The 19,823-nt window shown below is 43.4% G+C and overlaps 1 protein-coding gene across 4 annotated transcripts in view; it reads left to right on the forward strand.

The window, feature by feature from the left end:
* Positions 1-308: 308 nt before the first annotated feature.
* USP25 (ubiquitin specific peptidase 25) overlaps positions 309-19,823 on the forward strand; it is an 87,365-nt gene continuing 67,850 nt past the window's right edge. The window contains exons 1-2 of one of the 4 annotated variants that reach the window (XM_015880498.2): positions 309-570; positions 18,920-18,997. In XM_015880498.2, coding sequence (XP_015735984.1) covers positions 526-570; positions 18,920-18,997 — 123 coding nt within the window. In that variant the 5' untranslated portion in view covers positions 309-525. Of the gene's footprint in view, positions 571-1,076; positions 1,226-9,058; positions 9,079-18,919; positions 18,998-19,823 lie in introns of those variants that run through there. The other 3 variants (XM_015880475.2, XM_015880491.2, XM_032448505.1) reach the window with 3 other exon arrangements.

Genomic DNA, 19,823 nt, shown 5'->3' on the forward strand with positions numbered 1-19,823 from the left:
AGAGCAAACTCCGGGCGGAGACACCGCCGAGCCCGGCCGGGCAACGAGGCCGCTCGGGCCGGGCCGTCCCGCGGGGCCGTGTGCGGGCTCCGCCACCAAGATGGAGCCAGGCGCTGCCAGCAGTGCGTCCCGCTAGGCAACCGCAGGGCAGCCAGCCCGAGCAGGGCAGCGGGGCTCCGCTGAGGCAGGTGCGCGGGGCGGCGCTGCCGCTGGGAACCGCGGCGGAAGAGCTGAGGGCGGGGCCGGCGGCGTAGGCCGCGCTCCGGGCACGCTGGGCGGTGGCGGCCGCGCTGGGAGTGACGGCGGAGCCTGTGCCGATCGGCGCTGCCCCATGGCGGCCGCCCGGCTCGGCGGCCCGCCCGCCTGGCGGTAACTCGGGCTCCCCCTCCCGCCCCTCCTCCTCCTCCGCCTCCGTCGCCGCCGCCTCCTCCTCCTCCCGCTCCGCTCGCCCAGCCCGGGCCCGGCCCAGCCGCCACCGCCGCCCGCCCGCCGAGCCCGGGGCGCAGCCGGGAGCCGCGCGGGGCCATGACGGTGGAGCAGAACGTGTTGCAGCCCGGCGGCGCCGCCAAGGTGAGAGCGTTGTCCGGCCCCGAGCGCGCCGCGAGCCCCTGCCCCCGGCCGAGCCCGGGCCTAAGCGGGGCCGCTCCGCTCCCTGCAGGGCCACGGCCAACCGCGCCGCCGCCTTCCCCACCCGGGGAAGCGTGGTCCCGCCTGCAGCCGGGCCTGCGTCCGGCCCGCGCCGTGGGTCTGTCCGCAGCGCCGGCTGCGGGGTGAGCCCTGAGCCGACCGACCGCTGCCCCGGGGTGGGTGTGCGGGCCTGTTGCGCTCGTGGCTGCGGGAGGAGGGAGAAAAGCGCGGTGCCGAGGTTGCGGGAGGGCCTGGCCGCCGCTCCGTGCGGGTGGAGGATGCTCGTGTGCTTGGCATGCCGAGGCCGAGCAGTGTGTGCGAAAGGTGACAGCTATTTTGGGGCTGTGACACATACATGGCCGTGACGCTCTCTTACTGAAGTAGAAAAGCGGTGTGTTTAGGGGCTGTGTTAATGCACGTTATGAAATAGGGCTGAGCGAGTGGCGGTGTTATACATCTTTTAATGTAGATCGGGAGTTGCTGAAAAAGCTCTTCAGAAATGGATACCCTCTGTAGTTCTTTGCTTGCAGCAAATGGGACTGGCAAGGGGAAGAGGATCCCGGAATCTAAGCACGGGGCTCTCTATTCCCCCCTGAAGGTAACTGTTGCTTGCTCGTGTGCCCGCCCTGCTTACAGGACAGACCTGCCTCCTCTCCCCTGCTGTGTTTCTTTTTTTTCCAAGGCATGTCCTGGTTTTGTGGGATCATGGAGGTAGATCTGCATGGGCATAGTCAGGATGGAAGTTTAATGGCAATGGTTACACTTCATAAGCAGTGATGAAGATGTAATTGGTCCAGGTGGTGCAACTTGCATTCACAAAGCTCTCCTGGAGGGCGAGGCAGGTATCTCTTGGCTGCTGTCAGCTAGGAGCATGTATTTTGGCAGCTTCTGTAGGAAGAAGAGGGCTGAATGGACATTTTTGTCCCTTCTTTCCTTTGTTGATGTGGATTTCAGTTGAGGAGGGCTAGCAGACTGCATGCCAGGCTTCTGCTGATCGGGCTTCTGCTGTGCTTTCTGTATTTGAATATTTCTTCATTGGTGGTATTTATCTGACAGCTTTTCTGAGAAGCTGGTCTTCCACAAAACGTATAGTTGATGCTTTACTTAAATATCCCTTAATTACTGTATTGGACATTCTGTTACATAATCCTCGCTGCACCCTTCTAGGACTCCATAGTCTATCAGCTGCGCTACAGGGAAAACGTTATGGATGAACTATTGCTTACAGGTCAGGAGTTCAGGAGGATCACAGTTTCAGGGATTTCTTTACTGTGAGGGGGACAGAGCACTGGAAGTGGCTGCCCAGAGAGGAGGCAGAGTTTCCCTCTCCGGAGATATTCAGAACCCGCCTGGACATTTCCCTGTGCAACCTACTCTGGGGAACTGCTTTAGCAGTGGCTTGGACAAAGGTGGGTCTCCAGAGGTCCCTTCCAATCCACCTTTACAGTTGTGTGTAATAAGCTTAAAAAGTGGCTGGGGGTTGAATCGTACGGGTCATCGGGCGCTGTATACACAGAATTAAAGTCAGAAAGAATTCTGAGGCTGACATTTCTCTATGAAAGTAAATTACTACAGTATCTTCAGAAGCTGTATAAAACTACAAACTTTATTTCATAGTACAGTTGTTTTTTTTTTTTTATTTCTGTTGAACCATGTGATTATTTTACTGGGATTCCTTATTACCTGCTTCATCCTTAGTTGCATTCTGGGGGAGGCAGAGACAAACTTAAGAATATCTTGGAAAAAATCGTGTTAGACTCCAATCATTATTTAGTGAGGCAATCAAGCAGCTAACTGGGTGAAAGACTTTGACACTGTACTGTTTATTCTCCTTTAAAAAGAAAATTTATGGAAGTACAGTGGCTTGAGGCATGGTTGGAGGGATTACCACTAGCTCATCATCATCCCTCAGAAGAAGGTCCCATGCTCTGTAAATAGAGTTTGTTCTGCAGACCTCAAAGTTTGTTGTGATTGTTTTCTGTTAGTACAAGGAGACCACATCTAAACAGAATTATATTGGATTTCCAAGAGATGGCTGAGTCACCGGCATACCTTATTCACAACTCTGGTTCCCAACATTGTTCATCAGATGTTTTCTTACTGTCGTACAGGAAGTATGTGTCAAACTTAAGCGGTACTGGGAGATGCACATTTTTATTAATAAATTCCCCAAGTACAAACAGCCCACTTCCCACTGAAGCTGTCTTTAGTTTGTTGTACAGTCAAAGAATTTGGATCAGTTCAAAGGAAATTCTTACATGTTGAGTGATCATCTTGACTCCTTATTGAAAGCGGTAATTTATCTTCTGGAGCAAATAATCAGTCTTTTTACTCTTGTCACTCTCAGCTCCTGTGTGATCCTGTGGTGTGGTGGGGTGTTTGTAGGCTGTCTGTTTTTACCACATGAAGCCCAGAGAATTTGAATGTGGCTGCAGAGTCTCTTGTGCTGTGGAGGCCCTTCTCTGGTCCCTGTTCCTGAGGCAGTGGGTACAAGAGCAGGGGTGGGGCAAAAGGTAATTTTCTAGTAATTGGGGGGAAAAAAAATGATGTGGAGAAGTCAGACATGCTTCAGCAGTGTGTCAGCCTAACCGTAATTACTGTGATGGTCATCTTGTGACAACAGATTGGAGAAACTGGATTTCAGAGGGCGATAGCTGGCGTCTCAGCTATGTGTGTCATCGAGTTCTACTGCTTTTGGGGAAGGGCTGAGTGTTAGTGTGTACATGGACTTAAAGCATACTTCATCAATCCTCTCCTTTCCCTGAAACAAAAGGATATTTGTTTCCACTCCCCTGTTATTTCAGACCTGTGATTCAGCACTATATTGGTAGTCTAATCACAGGAATAAAGTTAGAGATATCAGCTCTTAAATTAATTAATTAATTTAATTTTTTTTTAAATTTTGGAGAAGCACATGTCTTTGAGGATATTTAGCACTAGAAACAATGCATGGCATTAAGCAAGGTCTAATACAATTCACTTCTTTTCCTCTTTTTCAGGATATTGAGAAACCTCTGTTAGCTAGTGTACGTATTTCTGCTGTGCTTGACCTATTTGATGTCCTTATTGGAAGAGTGTAGTGCTGTAGTAGTGACAGCTTTTCTTTGCTGAAAACAATAGTTGCTAACTTTTTAATGTTGTGCAGTTGTCTGTACATAAGGTGATGCAGTCATGTGTCTCCAGCAACAGAAACAGTGATGTTTCTTCGGTTCTGAATGTCAGGAGGTGATCTCAGAGAATATCCCCTCGGCATGTGGTACATGCAGAAAGTATGTGAGAGTTGTACTGTTTTTCACCTTGATAGATGGTGACCTTCCCAGCAACCATACAGCCTTCATAATCTCAGTGTTACAATCCGCTGAGCTCTGGGCTGCCTCACCTGCCATTTGCCCCGTGGACCCACGTTTCCTCATGTGACCAGAGCCTCTCTTGCAGGTGTTCTCCTTCATCTGATAAGTGTTCCATGGGCCATGTAATGGGGCCAAATGATGTATCTCCCCATGTGCAGGCTGCCTCTGTGTGGGCTATGTGGCACACCAGCTAATCATGATGGGCTTCGATATGGGGAGTTAGACCTGCTTTGGCTGACACTGAAAGTTTTATGACCTCTTTTGGCCAGAGAAAGGAGAATAACCAGACTGGTGTACTACCCGTGTTGTCACCAGCTACTCAGTAGTTTGCATTAATTATTTGTAATATGCAGTTGAGTCACCAATGTAGATATACACATCTTAGTAGGTAATTTAAAAGATGTTTATTAAAAACCTTCAGACCATATGCAGCTATACCGTCTGTCCAGACTCAGGCCTGTGTTTTCTGAAAGCTAGAGCTAGGCACAAAGACCAGTGACGGAGTATTTTTAGAAAGTCTCCTCAGGCTGGCATGTTGAATGCTTCCCATGTTATGAATGTTCTGCTGAGTTTTTCTGGCATTTTGTGAGCTGTTAGAATTATCGTTGTTGCTGTTGTATTAGCATAGGATGCTATGAATCTGCACCTTTTTGAATCCTTTAGTGGTAGCTTAAAACCTGCTGCATTCTGGAAAATCTTTCACATATATTCAGTGATAATTCTGGTGACGGTAGCAGGAGTTTACAACTATAATACTGTCATTATCATCTGGCTGGTTGACGAGGTCATAAAGCAAATTACTCTTATCTTAAAATAGCAAAATATTTCGCATTTCTAAAAGTGCTTTGTAGAGGTAAGTGGGAGGATAATAGAACTGTTACTTTTTTTGTTCTCCTTCTTCTTGAAAAGATTTGTGAAGGGAGGAAGTAGCATCTCTAATCCTGTGAAATTGTCAGTTTGTGGGTCTCTCTGGGTGAAGATAGAATGTGTTGAGCAGGTCAGACTTGAGCTGATCACAAGCAAGGAAGGGAGTATCGTTTTTAAAACTTCGGTTCTTGTCTAAATCTTCTTTTGTTTCTGGCTGAAGATTGTACCTAAGCTTTGCCGGTCCATCTATTTGATTAATTGATGGGAATCTCACCCCATAACTTCAGTTATTTAGAGTGTCATAGAATCATAGAATGGCCTGGGTTGAAAAGGACCACAATGATCATCCAGTTCCAACCCCCCTGCTATGCACAGGGTCGCCAACCACCACACCAGGCTGCACAGAGCCACATCCAGCCTGGCCTTGAATGCCTGCAGGGATGGGGCATCCACAATATCCTTGAGCAATCTGTTCCAGCGTGTCACCACCCTCTGTGTGAAAAACTTCCTTCTAATCTCTAACATGAACCTCCCTTGTCTCAGTTTAAAACTGTTCCTCCTTGTCCTATCACTATCCGCTGTTGTAAACAGTCATTCCCTCTCCTGTTCATATGCTCCCTTTGGACTGGGACTAATTGAGCCTCATGATCCTGGGATTTGGTTCAGGTGTGGAACCTCCTCGGCACCCTGACCCAGCTCAGGGCTGCCCTCTTAGAACAGATCCAAGTCTTGGTTGAACCAACAGCGATGCCTGGGATGAGCACGGTCAGCCCATTAGTGTCAGTTTTGGGATTTTGCAGGTGCCCCGTATGTGCTTGTGGGTTCCTGTGTTTTGCTGTTCTTTGCTTTCTGTGGTGAGAAACTGATTTGCAGCTTCCAGAGCCTGGCAAAAGCCAGGAGTCACACGTGACATTCCTGGTGTTCCTTTGCAGAAAAAGTAAACCAGAATCTTAAGGGCAACGTGTTCACTTGCATGTTTTCACATAGGAAGATATTCCTTTAAAAGGTAACTTATTTTTGAAATACTTTTTTTCTTGTTGACATGTTGTGGTTCACTTACTACAGCTCAGAGATCTAAAAATTCAGAGTGGTGGGACAGTGTGTCTTGTCTGTGTTGCCTGTTCTTTCATGCTGAGTTGGAAAGACCTTCGTGACGGCAGCTTTGCTTTTCTGAGAAACGAAGGTGTTCTAACAGTTTCACTTTCTTGTTCTCCTGCTCAGTGTGATTGTGCAGTGTGGCAAAGTTTGCATCAAGTCAGAACGAAGTCAGTGGTGTTTTTTTTCATTCCTTTCCTTTCAGGTTTTTTGTTTTTGCTTGTTTTTCTTTTCTTTAAATGGATGTGCTAAACTTCCCTGTCAGAACCCAGTGTCTGAACTGCCGGTGTAATATTCTGGAGTCAGCAGTCAGACATTCACAGTTTGGGAGCGTTCAGCATCTCCCCAGGGGGCTGCTCTCTGTCCCTGGGGTGAGCAGAGCAGCAGCATGCTGCAGTAACAGGCTGGAGCACCAGGAAAGGCTGCTGTCACAACAGATGGCTTTATGAATTTGGGATAGACTTCAGTTTTCTTCCTGCTAGGGAATAAAGGCTTTTTCCATTAGGTGGTGGTTGCACTTTGTCAGCTACCCACCCAGGAGTGGAAGCTGTTTGATTGGAGTGCGTGTTAATTTCACTGAACATGATTAAATTAATGCAACTTGCTCACAACGTCTGCCTGAGAACTGTGTGCACAGTATGTAGATAGGGCGGTAGCTGAGGCTGTACTTGCAACACATGTAAACTTCTGGTTATTAAGGCAAGGGTAATTGATAGTGGAAAGCCGGTAACCTGAATTACAGTACTTAGCTGTGTGTAAACAAAGAACAAAGTTGGAACTTGTCTGATGTACTCTATCTTTTCTATTAGGAAAAAAAAAAAGGATTATTTAAAAACACAAGAAGATACAGTGACAAACTAACTTGAAGCTGAGACTGAACTACAACAGCTTATTGCTGAATAGAATAGTGGGAGCATGTCTTGCAAAATGGGGCAAACTCAGGCTTTGTGGCAAGCAAAAGGGAATAGTTTTACTAGTGACCAGTTGACAAATGACATTTCTTAATTTTTTTTTTTTTTTTTCTTTTTCTTTGGTGAATATTTGAAACTCTTAAGTTGGCAACAAGGTGTTTTGAATGGTACAAATCTTATGAGGAGAGTGGCTGAGGGAGCTGGGATTTTTCAGTCTAAAGGAAGAGAAGGCTCAGGAGAGACCTTAGCACTCTTCACAGCTACCTGAATGGAGGTTGTGGCAAGGTGGAAGTTGGTCTTTTATCTCACTAGAGATATAGGTGAGAGGGGGTGGCCTTCAGTTGTGCCAGGGGAGCTTTAGGTTGGGTGTTATTCTCTCTAAGTGTGGTCAGTTGGTAGAATGGGCTGCTGGGGAAGTGGTGGAGTCAGCCCTTGAAGGTGTACAAGGAACATTTAGATGTTGTGTTGAGGGCCATGGTTTAGCGAGGAAATATTGTTGGTAGGTAGGTGGTTGAACTGCTTGATCTTGGAAATCTTTTCCAACGTTGGTGATTCCAAGATATCTCAGATTTTTAATGTCTTTAGCATAACATTAATATAGGTAACAAATGTTGTCAAAAGCTGTGTTCTGCTAATGCACCTTAAGGTTAAGTTAAGGTTGTAGAAAGCAGCATTTGTTTGGGCCATGGTTGAGTGCAACCACCACCTAAAATGTTGCGTTTTTACAGCATTAAGATTTCCACATTCTCATGGTACCGTGGGCCTTAGTTCAGAACATGTAGTAGATGGACAAAGGTCTTTGCCGGCCATCAACAAACAAGCTTTATGCAGCCTTTTAAGAATAAACGCGTCTGTTTCACCTTTCTGCTTTTGCTATCCCAGTTTTTAGAAATGAATAAAAGGAATATAACTCCATTTACATGCATTGGGGTGACTGAGGTACTCACACTGCCTTCTGGTGAGAGCTGTGTATGTATCTTCCCATAGATGACAACGTGGTTATTGTCATGGTGAACATGGTGTGATGTCTGCGGTTTTAGATTTCAAAGGTCTAACACATTTTAAGTCAATAGTAAAATTTCTATGAAGTGCTTTAAAGGTAGAATTTGATCCTAGTAGTGTGAAAGACAGATTGGTGCAAAATGTCATTGAGGTAATTTCAGTTGTCTAGCAATCCTAGTGAGTTCCTGTCTCTGATGGTGGGTTTGATTTCAGTGTATTTAGGGACATCACTAATTTCAAGCTTTGTAACATTTTAATCAATGTAGGCCAGGAATCTTGCAGTTCAAGACAGCTTTATTTTGTTACCAATGAGTTTTCATAGCTGTAATGTTTTTGAGACTATCAAAATTAGTGCTGCTCTGAAAGCAGTGCCTCCTATTTTATTATGTTGGCCCACGATGTCAGAGGCAGATATTGGTAGTGTGGCAGTAGAGGTTGAACCTTCCCACCAATATTCTGTTACATTTTGTTGCTGTGTGACAGATGGCAGCAGAGGAGCAGCCTGACAGAATGGTGTCTGATACGGAATTATGTATGAAACAAAGGCGTGTCATTGCATTCCTCCATGCAGAAAAAATGGCACCCACTGACACTCATCAATGCTTGCTGAATGTTGATGGAAGCCAACCTGTGGATGTGAGCACAGTGAGGCAGTTGATGGCGTGTTTCAACAGTAGCGGCAGTAACGTGAAAGTCAGGCCGCATTCTGGACAGCCATACACAGTGGTCACACACCACAAAATGAAGAGCGTCTCAGTCAGCTCTATGTTCTTATGTGGCTGAGATTTTGCTTTGTCAGATAGTGTTACTGTGCTCTTTGTATCCCATGTTGTAGTTCCCATGAAAATAAGCGGGAAGCATTACTTTCAGAGTAACATACATGACTAGTTGAAATTCAGGAGCATGCTGAAAGCCATCAGCATGAGTGTTTTCTTGAAACCAGGTGTTGTCTTGTGACGGGGCCATTGTGAGAGACTGCAACACTGAGTTTTTACAGTTGTAACAGAGCCCTCTGTATGGGAAATCACAGCCTGAACCTCTGATTAATCATCTGAGGCAAGTGTTGGGTCATCTGTGGGAGCACAGGTGAGAGTAATTTAGCTGTGCTCCCGAAAGGGGTGGAGCTTGACTCTGCCTCCTCTAGACCTCATTTAAGGGCTGACCACCACTGAGGCACTGTCTCGTGGAGATTACCTCAGTATTTCCCAGCAAAGGCATCCATATCTGTGAGTTTTTCCTTATAAATTTGAATATCTGTTTCCATCTTTGTATCATTCCACCTTACACGTGTGCATATAAGCTCATGTAGACAGAAAAATGCATTTGATGTATTTATTAGAAGATTGTCAGAGAGCGGTGGTGTTTTAAAGGCTTGTTACATCACTGTTCAGTTGTCCTGTATCACTTGACTCCATCTAGGTGGAATCTGTGGGAATCGATGCATGCCATATAGTAGCATTGGATGTCTCTGTGGATCCTTCCTACTAATAAAGCTGTCATTATTTCACTTGTGTTGTACCCCATAATCCACATGTTTCCATTTGATTTAAGCAGGATTTTTACTTGTCTTAAGGGTCTGACGCCTGGAAGTTTTGAACACTGAATTGTGCATCTACGCTTAATGCCATTTATTGCTTTTGATGACTAGTGAATACTAGGCTTGAGGTTTGTGTGTGGTTTCTGTGATAGGTGTTCTTATCACATCTGTATGACCTCAAGAGAAGTGAGGTACCTGCCTGAAATTCAGACACAGTCATAGAATAGAATGAAACTGCTTTTAGGAGTTCATTTTGATAAGTTGTGTTTATCTGCTTGGAGGCTGTGGATGCCCTGTCCCTGGAGATGTTCAAGGCTAGGTTGGATGGGGCTCTGAGCAACCTGATCTAGTAAATGAGGAGGTTGGTGGCTCTGCCTGGCAGGTGGGGTTGGAGATTTGTGATCCTTGAGGTCTCTTCCAACCTGGGCCGTTCTGTGAACTGTGATGGAAGTGTTATGTGGAAGCTGAGAAACCATTTGTAAGTACGATAACACTAATAGCTTTTAGAGCACTTGCAAAGTGGCATTTCCCCACTTGGTGTCCTTTCTCATTTGGACAGGTGCTTTCATATTATTCAGCTTCTTTTCTCCAAATTCCAATTTTGTCTCTTACACGATTTGTCATTTGTTAGAGGAGTGTGCTTTCTTTCATTTAGAGTCTTGCCAAATGTATTTACTCTTCGTACTTGAGAGTCGTCTCATTATTTGATAGTAGTCATCTGCAGGCTTGTTAGATTCAGGCACCTATGTTTTACAGCTGTTTCTTTTTTATTTTATGTGGGATACTGGAGTTAAGCCTTTTCTTTACCACAGTGTTCCTTTATATGTTTGGAAATTGAAAAATATCACCCATCGTACTGAGAGGCTTTAGAAGTTCACTCTAGTTTTGCATGTGTCTTATGGGAGTCATATTGGAAGGCACAGAATGTGTATTGTGACAACCCCGGTTGAGCCATAATCACCCCTCATCTGAAGCTGACTGGGCTGCTGCATTAGGTACCAGTCTGTTGGCATGCTGGATAACCTCTGGGTTTTGTGATGTTAAAAATGGACAGGGGTCCCTGTTTGTCACCAGTTCCAGATCCTGTTGCCTTTGCGTGTTGCCTTGGAGCTTTTTCTAGAGGTATTGTAAAGAAGATGACTGGTAACTGTGCCACCTACTTTCTAATGCTGGGTGGGAGCGTGTATGCACCGTACAAACACTTCTGTGTTACTTGTAGACCGGGGAAGGATTTTGCAGCCACCTTCTACTCCCAGCAAACATGCTGAAGGCTTGTCACGGTTTAAACAAAAATCTACCTGTGTCCGTGATGGGGGCTGTGGGCCCCACAGGGGCCCTAGGCCGAAAGGAAGAAAAGTTAATTAGGAAAAGAAAACAGAGGCAACGATCTAAGGAGGCACACTTATTTACTAAATACTATATCGAAACACAGGATAACACAATATAATATAATTGAAATCAAGCTAACGAATCAAGCAAAATAGGAGAGAGAATGAGTCCCAAAACTGAGAGGCCTACTGTGAATCTAGGCGAAACGGCGAAGGCTCCCACACACTCCCCTGAATGCCAGAACTCGAAAGACGTCAGTCCAGCCTGCCAGAGAGATAATATAGTGTCCAGGTCCCGTGACCCTTCTCTGACCGTGTTGTTCTCTGGGAGATGTAGTCTTCTTCTGTAAGTTGCACATTCAGTAAAATTATTCATGCTTTAGATGATGTTATGATGTGGAATACTGATAGCAAAATTACAAAATTATTAAACCATGACAAGGCTCTTTTGCTTCTGAGTGGAAAATGATTGGAAATTTTGCTGTTGGAGTTCAGTATTTCTGTTGTTTGATGGAAAATGTGTTGGCATCATGTTGTTGGTAGGAAGGCAATGCAACTTTAATTTGCGAAGGATCATAGAACGGTTTGGGTTGGAAGGGACTTTAAAGGCCATCCAACCCCAACCCTTACTGTGGTCAGGTCCACCCTCAGCAGCTTAGGCTGCCCAGGGCCCCATTCAACCTGCCGCTAGGGATGGGGCACCACAGCTTCTCTGGGCAGCAGTGCCAGTGGTAGCTTTGGTGCTGCCACAGATTGTGGGTGATTGCAATTAGATACCATGGACTATTTGTTATAAGGACTGGCCTTAGAAAGTGTGATTTAACTTTTATTTAGGATTCTCATGTTGAATCTGTGACATCCTTTCTGATCTCGTAGAGCTTATGAGCAGCATGTTCTTTGATATCGGTCATTAACAGCTGCAGTCAAAGTGACCATTCTGGTCTGGAATACTGGACAGCATGCAGCTGCAGTATGTCCTGTCATGGGCTTAGTATTTGCCTGGTGTGCAGTGCACTGTATGGCTATATCAGGAGCATTAGATCACTACAAGTGCTGTGCTGCTGTATTAATTTTACATTTATCTTCTGCTGGAATAAGGTTTCTGCAGTAGTGCTGAAGTAGGGCAAAGATTGTGAGAGACTTTTTTTCCCCTCAGTTTCTCTCACTCCATTAAAAATGGGATTTAAAAGAAAAAAAGCAGAGAAGTTTCGTCTTCTCCCTTGCACCAGCTCTGGCTCTCACAAAGTCAGTGGGAAATGAATTAAAACCAAAGAACAGTTTTCTGGTAGTGTAGCAAGAGCCTGTGGCAAGTGGCTGGAGTATAAGGCAGTGGGCAGTGCTGTCTGACAGGAAGGAGAGGGTGGCACCTGGCCACGCACGCATGGTCTGGTGCTGGCTGGGGCCACAGCCTGGAAAGCACAGCTGCCTCTTCAGAAACAGTTTGTGGTCTGACAGTACCCTTAGACCTTGTTATTTGCAGGAATTGCAGACTGGGATCCTGCTGGCTTGAGCAAACTCGAGGCTTCTAAAGTTTGTTTATTGCTAGAGCATTTGATGTTGTCGTTACTGTAGAACAAAGGACTCACCTGGAGTTTTTTAGTGGGATCTCTTTCATACCATGCAGAGCAAGGTGTGAAATTGTGATGGTTGTCTGGGAATAAAAGTCATTTAAAAATCATTTAAACAAAACCCTGACCTGCTGCTTGTGGGATGAGAGGTAGGTCTTTGCCTTTTGGTGACAGATGGATAATAAATGGGTGATGTTAGGGCTGTAAAGTCCCTCAAACGTGAACTAAATTAACTGGTGTTTGGCTGGGATGCGAGGAAAATCATCTTGGAGCGAGAAGCTAAAAATATGCAGCATTGTCTTAGATCTCGGAATGACTAATTTTCATTATTATTATTTTACACATTCAGAAGTACATTTGTAATGATAGATGCAGTGAAATTGATATCCTAGACTGTAATTTTTCCTGTGAGGAGTGAGCTTCTATCTCAGTGATGTTGCATGGGCTGATACTATGAAAGTTAACATTTGGCTGTGATGGTGTATGTATATGTGAATGGAAGAGGGGAAAGGAATAGAAAAAAATACTTTTACAACAGAAAATGACCAGGAGTCATTGTAATAATAATAATTGGAATTTATAATGATGTATACCTGAAGAGCTGGCTGTATACCTATAATCTTCTAGCCTCTTTTTTTCCCATGTATATAATGTAGCTGGTTACTGAGCCCATTGGTTTTAATTTGCTGCAGCTTGTGTATACTGTTGGCAGCTCCCTTGATGCTGGGTCCAAGCACGTGGATTTGTGATGAGGACATGAGCTAAAACTTGAGCATTCTGTCAGGGTGGGCACTTGCACAGCTGCTGTCTGTGCAAATATTACCTAGTTTGCTGATTATGTGAGTTTGTGCTTTGAAAGATCCACCACCAATAGCTCTAATAACCCAACAGATTTGGGGGGGAATTAGAGGGACTTATAATGTTGATATTAGTATGATAACAGCAGAAGGACAAGCCTCACTTGACACTGTTTTGCTGGGAAGTTCTGTTGTACTGTGCTGAAATCATGATTATAGGATCACAGAAATCATGATTATAGGATCACAGAATGGGTTGGAAAGAACCCAAGTAATAATACTGTGGGGCAGTGGAATTGGAATATAGAGCTGATTTTTCTGTGCTTCTGTAATGTGATAGAAAATCCTCTGACCATGTTTAAAGCAGCGTGTTTCCATTGTTTTCTATGTGCTGTGTTACAGTATGCATATACTTAGTAGTTCTTCATTATTACTCCAATTCTTAGCCACCTAAATGTTTTCCTCAGAAAACCATATAAAGAGATACTTCCCCTTCTTTTCTCTCCTGGCAGCCCCAAAACCAAGTTTTGGGGTTTCCTTCCTTTTCTGTTGTGTCTATATGAATGTGAGGATGTGAAACTACTTGGCCTGCTCAAGGATGGAATAGCCTGAGAGCTCATAGAATCATAGCATTGCTTAGGATGGAAAACGCCTTAAAGATCATTGAGTTCAACCACAACTTAACCGAACAGTTGTGAGCTGACAGGGTTGTCTGCTTGTTGCGAGAATGGTTGCCATCTAGGTGATGATTTGACTCAGGTTTAGCTTTGCTGTTCTGTAAATATGTATCTGGGCTGCGTTTGCCATACATTTAATGTCAGTAAATATGTCAAACCAAACTCCTCAAGTGTCCTTTTAAAATCTTATTTAAAAGGTTTAAAGAAATAAAGGTGAATGTTATATTTAGAAGAGAGTAAATGGAATCCTTTGAGTTGTAAAGGATGTCTGGAGGCCATTTAGTCTGACTTCCCCTGCCATAAGCGGGGTCACTGGGGCCCAGATATAGTGAATGAGGCTGAGAATAGTGAATATTTATGTGGATACATGCTCCCTGTTGTGTAGAGCCCTTCAAGTCAAATCCTGAAATTCATTGTGAAGTCACTCAGCATTTTCAATTGAAGTAGTGCAGCTTTGTGATTGATTGTGGAAATTATAGAAATGCAGTGAGTATTCTTGAATTTAGTCTTATGACGAATATAGGCTATATAACGCTGTGACTAAATGCGATCCTGCCTTGAACTTTTCACGGAGGACTGAATGTACAGAAGTAATGCACTCAAGCATTTTCCCCTGTTAAACTTCTATTTGATCCAGGCAGCAGTTAGTTGAAAGTTACAGTCGTGGCCTTCTGCTTCCTTGAAGTACGTTTGCTTTCAGCCCAGACCCAGGCAGTTCCCTGCCCGCTTTGCAGCAATTGCTGTAATTGGCAGCCTTGGCAGAGCAGTTACAGGCTGAAAACTTCCATCCGGCCTCTGTGCGCGTCCTTTTCTCTCTGCAGGTGATTTTTTTCTTCCAAGCAAAAGCTGGGCTGCATTTTGATATAAATGATATTTTTTTTGATAAAAATGATGTTTTTACCCATTTTCTTGATGAACATGATGTCATGTCAGAGGTTTCTCTTTTCATGACTGAACAGAAGGAAACTCAGTAGAAAGCAGGCAGGGGAACCTAACTAGTCTGTTCTTTATGAAGGTGCTGTAAGGATGAAAAGGTCAGCACCAATGCAGAGATAAAGCTTGGTCTTTGCAATAGGAAAATATTACATTCTTTTGTGTGTGTTTGTGTATATGTTCATATGTACATACATGCTTCAGAATTTATGTATTTCTGTACATTTGTTCTGTGTTGGCAGAGCAGGAGATGGTAGGTGTGGGGCACATGCAACAGTGCCTTCCCGAGTTGGCTGTGTGTTATGCCAGTGTTCAAATGGGGTACCTTTATGGGATGGATTTCATTTGCCTGTGTAGAACTTGGCCAGTAGCCTATTTGGAGGATGGTTAATGTGCAGCGTCTCTTGGGCTTTCTTCCTTCAAATAGCTCTTTCAGATCGGTGTTGCTTCAGAAAGAAAAGCGAGCATGTTTTGTGTGGAGGAAATGAGTCAAGATGCTGTTCTCAGCATTTGTCTGTGAATTTTATTTCATTTTATTTTTTTGTGTGTCTGTCCCTCATATAAATGTACATCCCTTGGGAAGGAAAGGGTGCATGTAGTTCATTTTCATTGTATTCCGTTCTTCAAATGACCTGTGCAGTGAGGCAATAGGCCCCATTTTCTTCTAGTCATGGTTGGACCATCTCATTTACTTCAAAACATTTCACTTCTCTGTTGGAAACTGGCATGATGTGCTTATTCTTTTAAGTTTTAAAGTGCATGTGTTGCAAATATTCATATTTCAGCATTGCCGTGAATAAAGCCAAAGCTTATATGTTGTTCTTCAGAAGTTGAGGAGCTGAGAAAATAAATAGCTCACAGAGTGGCTATTTTTAAAATTCATTTGCAAAGCAGTTCAGAATTAGTTGGTTTTTGAGTTTAAACTTATCCAAATGAGCGCTGAGAAATGGACAGAGTTTACAGTAGTGCTGTGGGACTAATGTCAGCATAGTATCTTCCTAAGCAGATAACAGTGTAGATCCTTTTCTGCTTCACTAGCACTGGCACAGCTACTGAATGTGCTATTGTGTGAGGTTATGAACCAGATAATCTTAATTGGGCTTTTCCTGAGAAGAAGAGAGGGATGGCTGAAAAAGGAAAGAACTGGAAATGAGGACATGCATTCCTAATGTACAAATTTGGCATTTGTCCAGGAAAATGGAAGAATTTCCTGTTAGTTTAAATCTTCCAAGAGCTGAGAGCCCTGAGATACATTGCACGTACCTCAGGGAGGCAGAGGAAGGGAGAAGGCTGGGAAAAGCTTGTGCATGAAAACCCTGGGGAGCTGGTGTGCTGTGTGATGTGATGGGGCAGAGGGCTGCAAGGCTGCGAGCAGCTGGGGATTGGGGCATCAGTGGGCCTTTGTTGGCCATCATCTCCTTCATCCAAGCCAGGGTTTGGGTTACCCTGTAGCACTTAATGCCAGTGGAATCTGTTGGCACAGAGCAAGTTCTGGAGCCTTCTTGGAACTTAGTCAAATGCTGTTGGTGTGTGTGTATGTATATGTATTATGTAGTACAGTGGTACGTGTACACTGTGGACATATGTAAGATTCTCATTAAGTAAGCTGCAGCATCTGAGCTATAGGTCAGCTGTGAAACCTGTCATGTACGTTTGAAACTCCAGGGGTGAAGATGGCAAACAGGAGTGGATGTAGGCATCTGGGAGCTTAAAGGCTTGAAGTGGATCTCAGCACCAGTAGCTGTGTCTGGCTTCATTGACTTTGATGCAGATACTACTATGGATGCACTAAGTTAGAGTGTAATAGTGAATCTTGGAATTATGGGTATGATTACATTTCTTAATCTTCTTATGTGAATAGGGAAGTAAAAAGTAAATGTAAACTTGTTCTCTGATGATTGAGGAAAGGGTGTGATAGTTATTCCTAGGTATTAACTGTCTGCTCTGTCAGTTGTAATGAAAAAGAGCGGAATGACCTGTATGAATACTATTGTGTGGGTGGTCCAGGGTAGTTTAGCTCCCTGTACGGCAGGATAATTGTTAATTTTCCTCTTAATTTCCATCATTTGGAGTTCACTGAACTACCAGCCAGAAATTGTGGAACGGAGTGCATAATCTTTTGGTCTTTCTATATATCTATATTAATTTATATATTTAAGTAATATCTTGATGTCGAAGAAGCATCCCTGGGCCTGGTTCTGATTTTTGAATTACCGATGTCATTGTATGGGGAGCCTCGAAATGCAGCTTTGCACCAGAGTCCTGGAATCTGGATATAAACTGCAGATGTCTAGGTTTAAATGGCACAGCTGTGCTCATAAATTAACAGCCAATATTTTGAGCTGCTAAGAGATTGTTTGTTGGTAAACTGTCTCTTCTGCCTTTTCCCACTCTCTGTGAGCAACTGAATTATCCTTCAGTCTTCTTTCTCAGCTTTTCCAAGTGTTGTATGTGTTGTGGAAGACTCAGGAATTTGTTGTAACTTTGTGTTGTATTTTATATTACAACTATTAACCGTCTTGTTGGTAGCTACTACAGAAGCAGATCTGCTGCTGTTAGGCTGCCCTTGAATTGCTCCTGCTAGTTTTAATACTTTTCCCAAATATTCTTTTTTATATTTCTCCTGCTTTTTGTTGTTTTTTTGTTTTTTTTTTTCCCCTTGCTTTTTACCAGACTTTATAAGGGAAACAAGTCTTGCCTTTGTACAGTGCTGTGAAATGCATGGAGTAAACAAATGAGGGGGCGGGGGACAGGGAGAGAGTGGGAGTTTGTTTGCCTCATCGCTTCTCTTCCCTTGTGCCAATAGCAGGGCTTTTAAAAGGAAAAGAAGAAAAGCAAATTGGATTGTTAGCCGCGTCCCTTAGGATCATAAATGAAGGGAGGATTGTGTATGTAATTCATAAACATCCTGAACTATATGCCTTCTATTTCAACTTATTAGGGCATGAAGTGGTGCCTGCCAGGTTAATTTCACACTGGGGAGTTCAGCATTCATGCAGTATTTAATTTTCCTCCTCAATACAAAGCTGTGATAAGGAGAGAATGAGGCTATTTGAATATTTGATTCTAAAGAGCTTAGAGTAAAGAGAAGTGTCTTAGAAGTGGTTGCAAGACAATTATAGTTTTTTTTTTTACATGGAATCTGGAGAGCAACGTGAGACCATTCATTTGTCACTAATAGGAAATAAACCTTTTGTCGGGCAAACCAAACCTCATATTTTACAAAACCTTTTTTATACATGAAATTGTTTTCAATTGAGTGTGTGGTGGGCAAACAACAAAAAAGGGAAGCCACTTGCCAGTACCACCAATCTCTGTTCTCATCTTCTCTTTCCCTCATCTTTCAAAGGAAGAATGGAATCGTTTTGTTTGGAACAGCGATCAATCTTCTGTGTTTTCATGGTTTTAATGGTTAAGATGGTTTCAGAATTTAAGGGAAGTGCAAGGACTATCCCAGCCGAGTACCTATTTTTTGCTTCTGTGATGTGATATCTGAACATGAGCGGACAGTGTCAGCTGTTGGCTGTAAACAGGGCTGGGAACAAATTTTTATTTATATCAAAATTCATTTGCAGTGAACGTGTAAGTTACAACCTCTTTTCCCTCTGTTCTAACTACAAGAATGATTTGAAGTTCTACCACGGATGCTGACTGATTTTCAGTTTGTGAGAGTTGGATTCAGCTAGTCTGGGAAGGTGGTTTAGACCGATTCCTAGTGTTTTGCTTTAGTCTTTCTCTAAAAAGTAAATACTTTCTTTAGCGTTTCTTCTAAAACATTCAGATGTTCAGCAGAGATTACTTTCCGAGTCTTGAGGTGTGAATGGCTGGAAATTGCAAATGTTAAGGAATTCAGAGTTGAGAGTAATTTGGAGTCAAAGAAATCAGTTTTGATGGGAGTAAAATAAACTATTTCCCCTGCTGCCCTTGAAGACCAAGGTAAAGTTTAATTTGTAGGTGAGCCTACAGCTTTGTGTAGGCTCCTTTTACCCATGTTGTGTAAGCTCACTTTTTTTTGTGTGTGTGTGTGAAAACTAAGAAAAAAGACCATTTAATGTGAGAATTAATTGCCCAAGTTGCATAAGCTAAAACAAAGTGAAGGTTCTCCCCCTTCATGGTGCATAGAGCTCATACAGAGTTGTTTCTGATGTTTGTAGAAAGCACACCCATCAGTAACTCTGCTTTGCTGTTATTTGACTCTTACCTAATGTTATCTGTTTTTGTTTTTAGCATCAGCAGACATTTTTGAATCAGCTGAGGGAGATCACTGGTATCAATGACATCCAGGTACTACAACAGGCACTGAAGGTGAGATGGTTGTTGGGAAGCTGTAGCTAAATGCTTGCATCTTGTAAGCTGATGGTGAAAGCAAAACAAATGCCATGCTTGCTTCCTTCCTGCCTTCCTTCCTTTGGGATGGGGGGAGTGGAGTGGAATTAGCGATGGATAATTCACTTCAGAAGCAGGCCTGATCTGTTTTGGTACTGAATAAAAAAAATCAATCTTGTGATCAAACATGAAAAGACAGGAATGGTGTGACTTGCCCAGAAGCTTACCTTTGGCTTAAGTGTTTTGAGTACTTTGATGCTAGTACAATTGTTTGACACCTGATGAGTTAAACTCTTGTTTTCTTATCAAGGTGTAGATAATTTTTACTAGCACAGACAGATCCTGCTTAGCGTGCAGAACAACGAACTCTTCCTGAACTTGTCACCTTTTACTAATTTGGCATTGTTTCCCTGCTATTGCAACAGTCACGCATTCCTTCACAATGCAAGGTAATGCAGGAATGGCAGATTTGTGTTCTTTCCTCAGATAGATACAAAGAAACTTCCACTGTCTCTTTGAAGCAGAGCTTTTTAGCCATTTATAAATGGTTAACAATCATTTAGTCTATTTAAAACGTGGATATAGTTGTTGCTTCTGTTTCAGTTTAAATAACATACACAATTGCCTTTCAAAAGCTAGTACTTGTGGACTTAAAAATGAGATAGCCATATTCTTCCAGAAACATACTAATTGCTGTTGAAGTTGATGAGTTGTGGTCATTGTGCAAGCTGTTGGGTTGACCTATGATACAATATCCTAGTTTTCATTCAATGTTTTTTATTTATTTTGGTTAGAAATAGTGAAA

Source organism: Coturnix japonica, chromosome 1 (genome assembly GCF_001577835.2).
Source record: "Coturnix japonica isolate 7356 chromosome 1, Coturnix japonica 2.1, whole genome shotgun sequence".
In the NCBI taxonomy this organism is placed as follows: domain Eukaryota; kingdom Metazoa; phylum Chordata; class Aves; order Galliformes; family Phasianidae; genus Coturnix; species Coturnix japonica.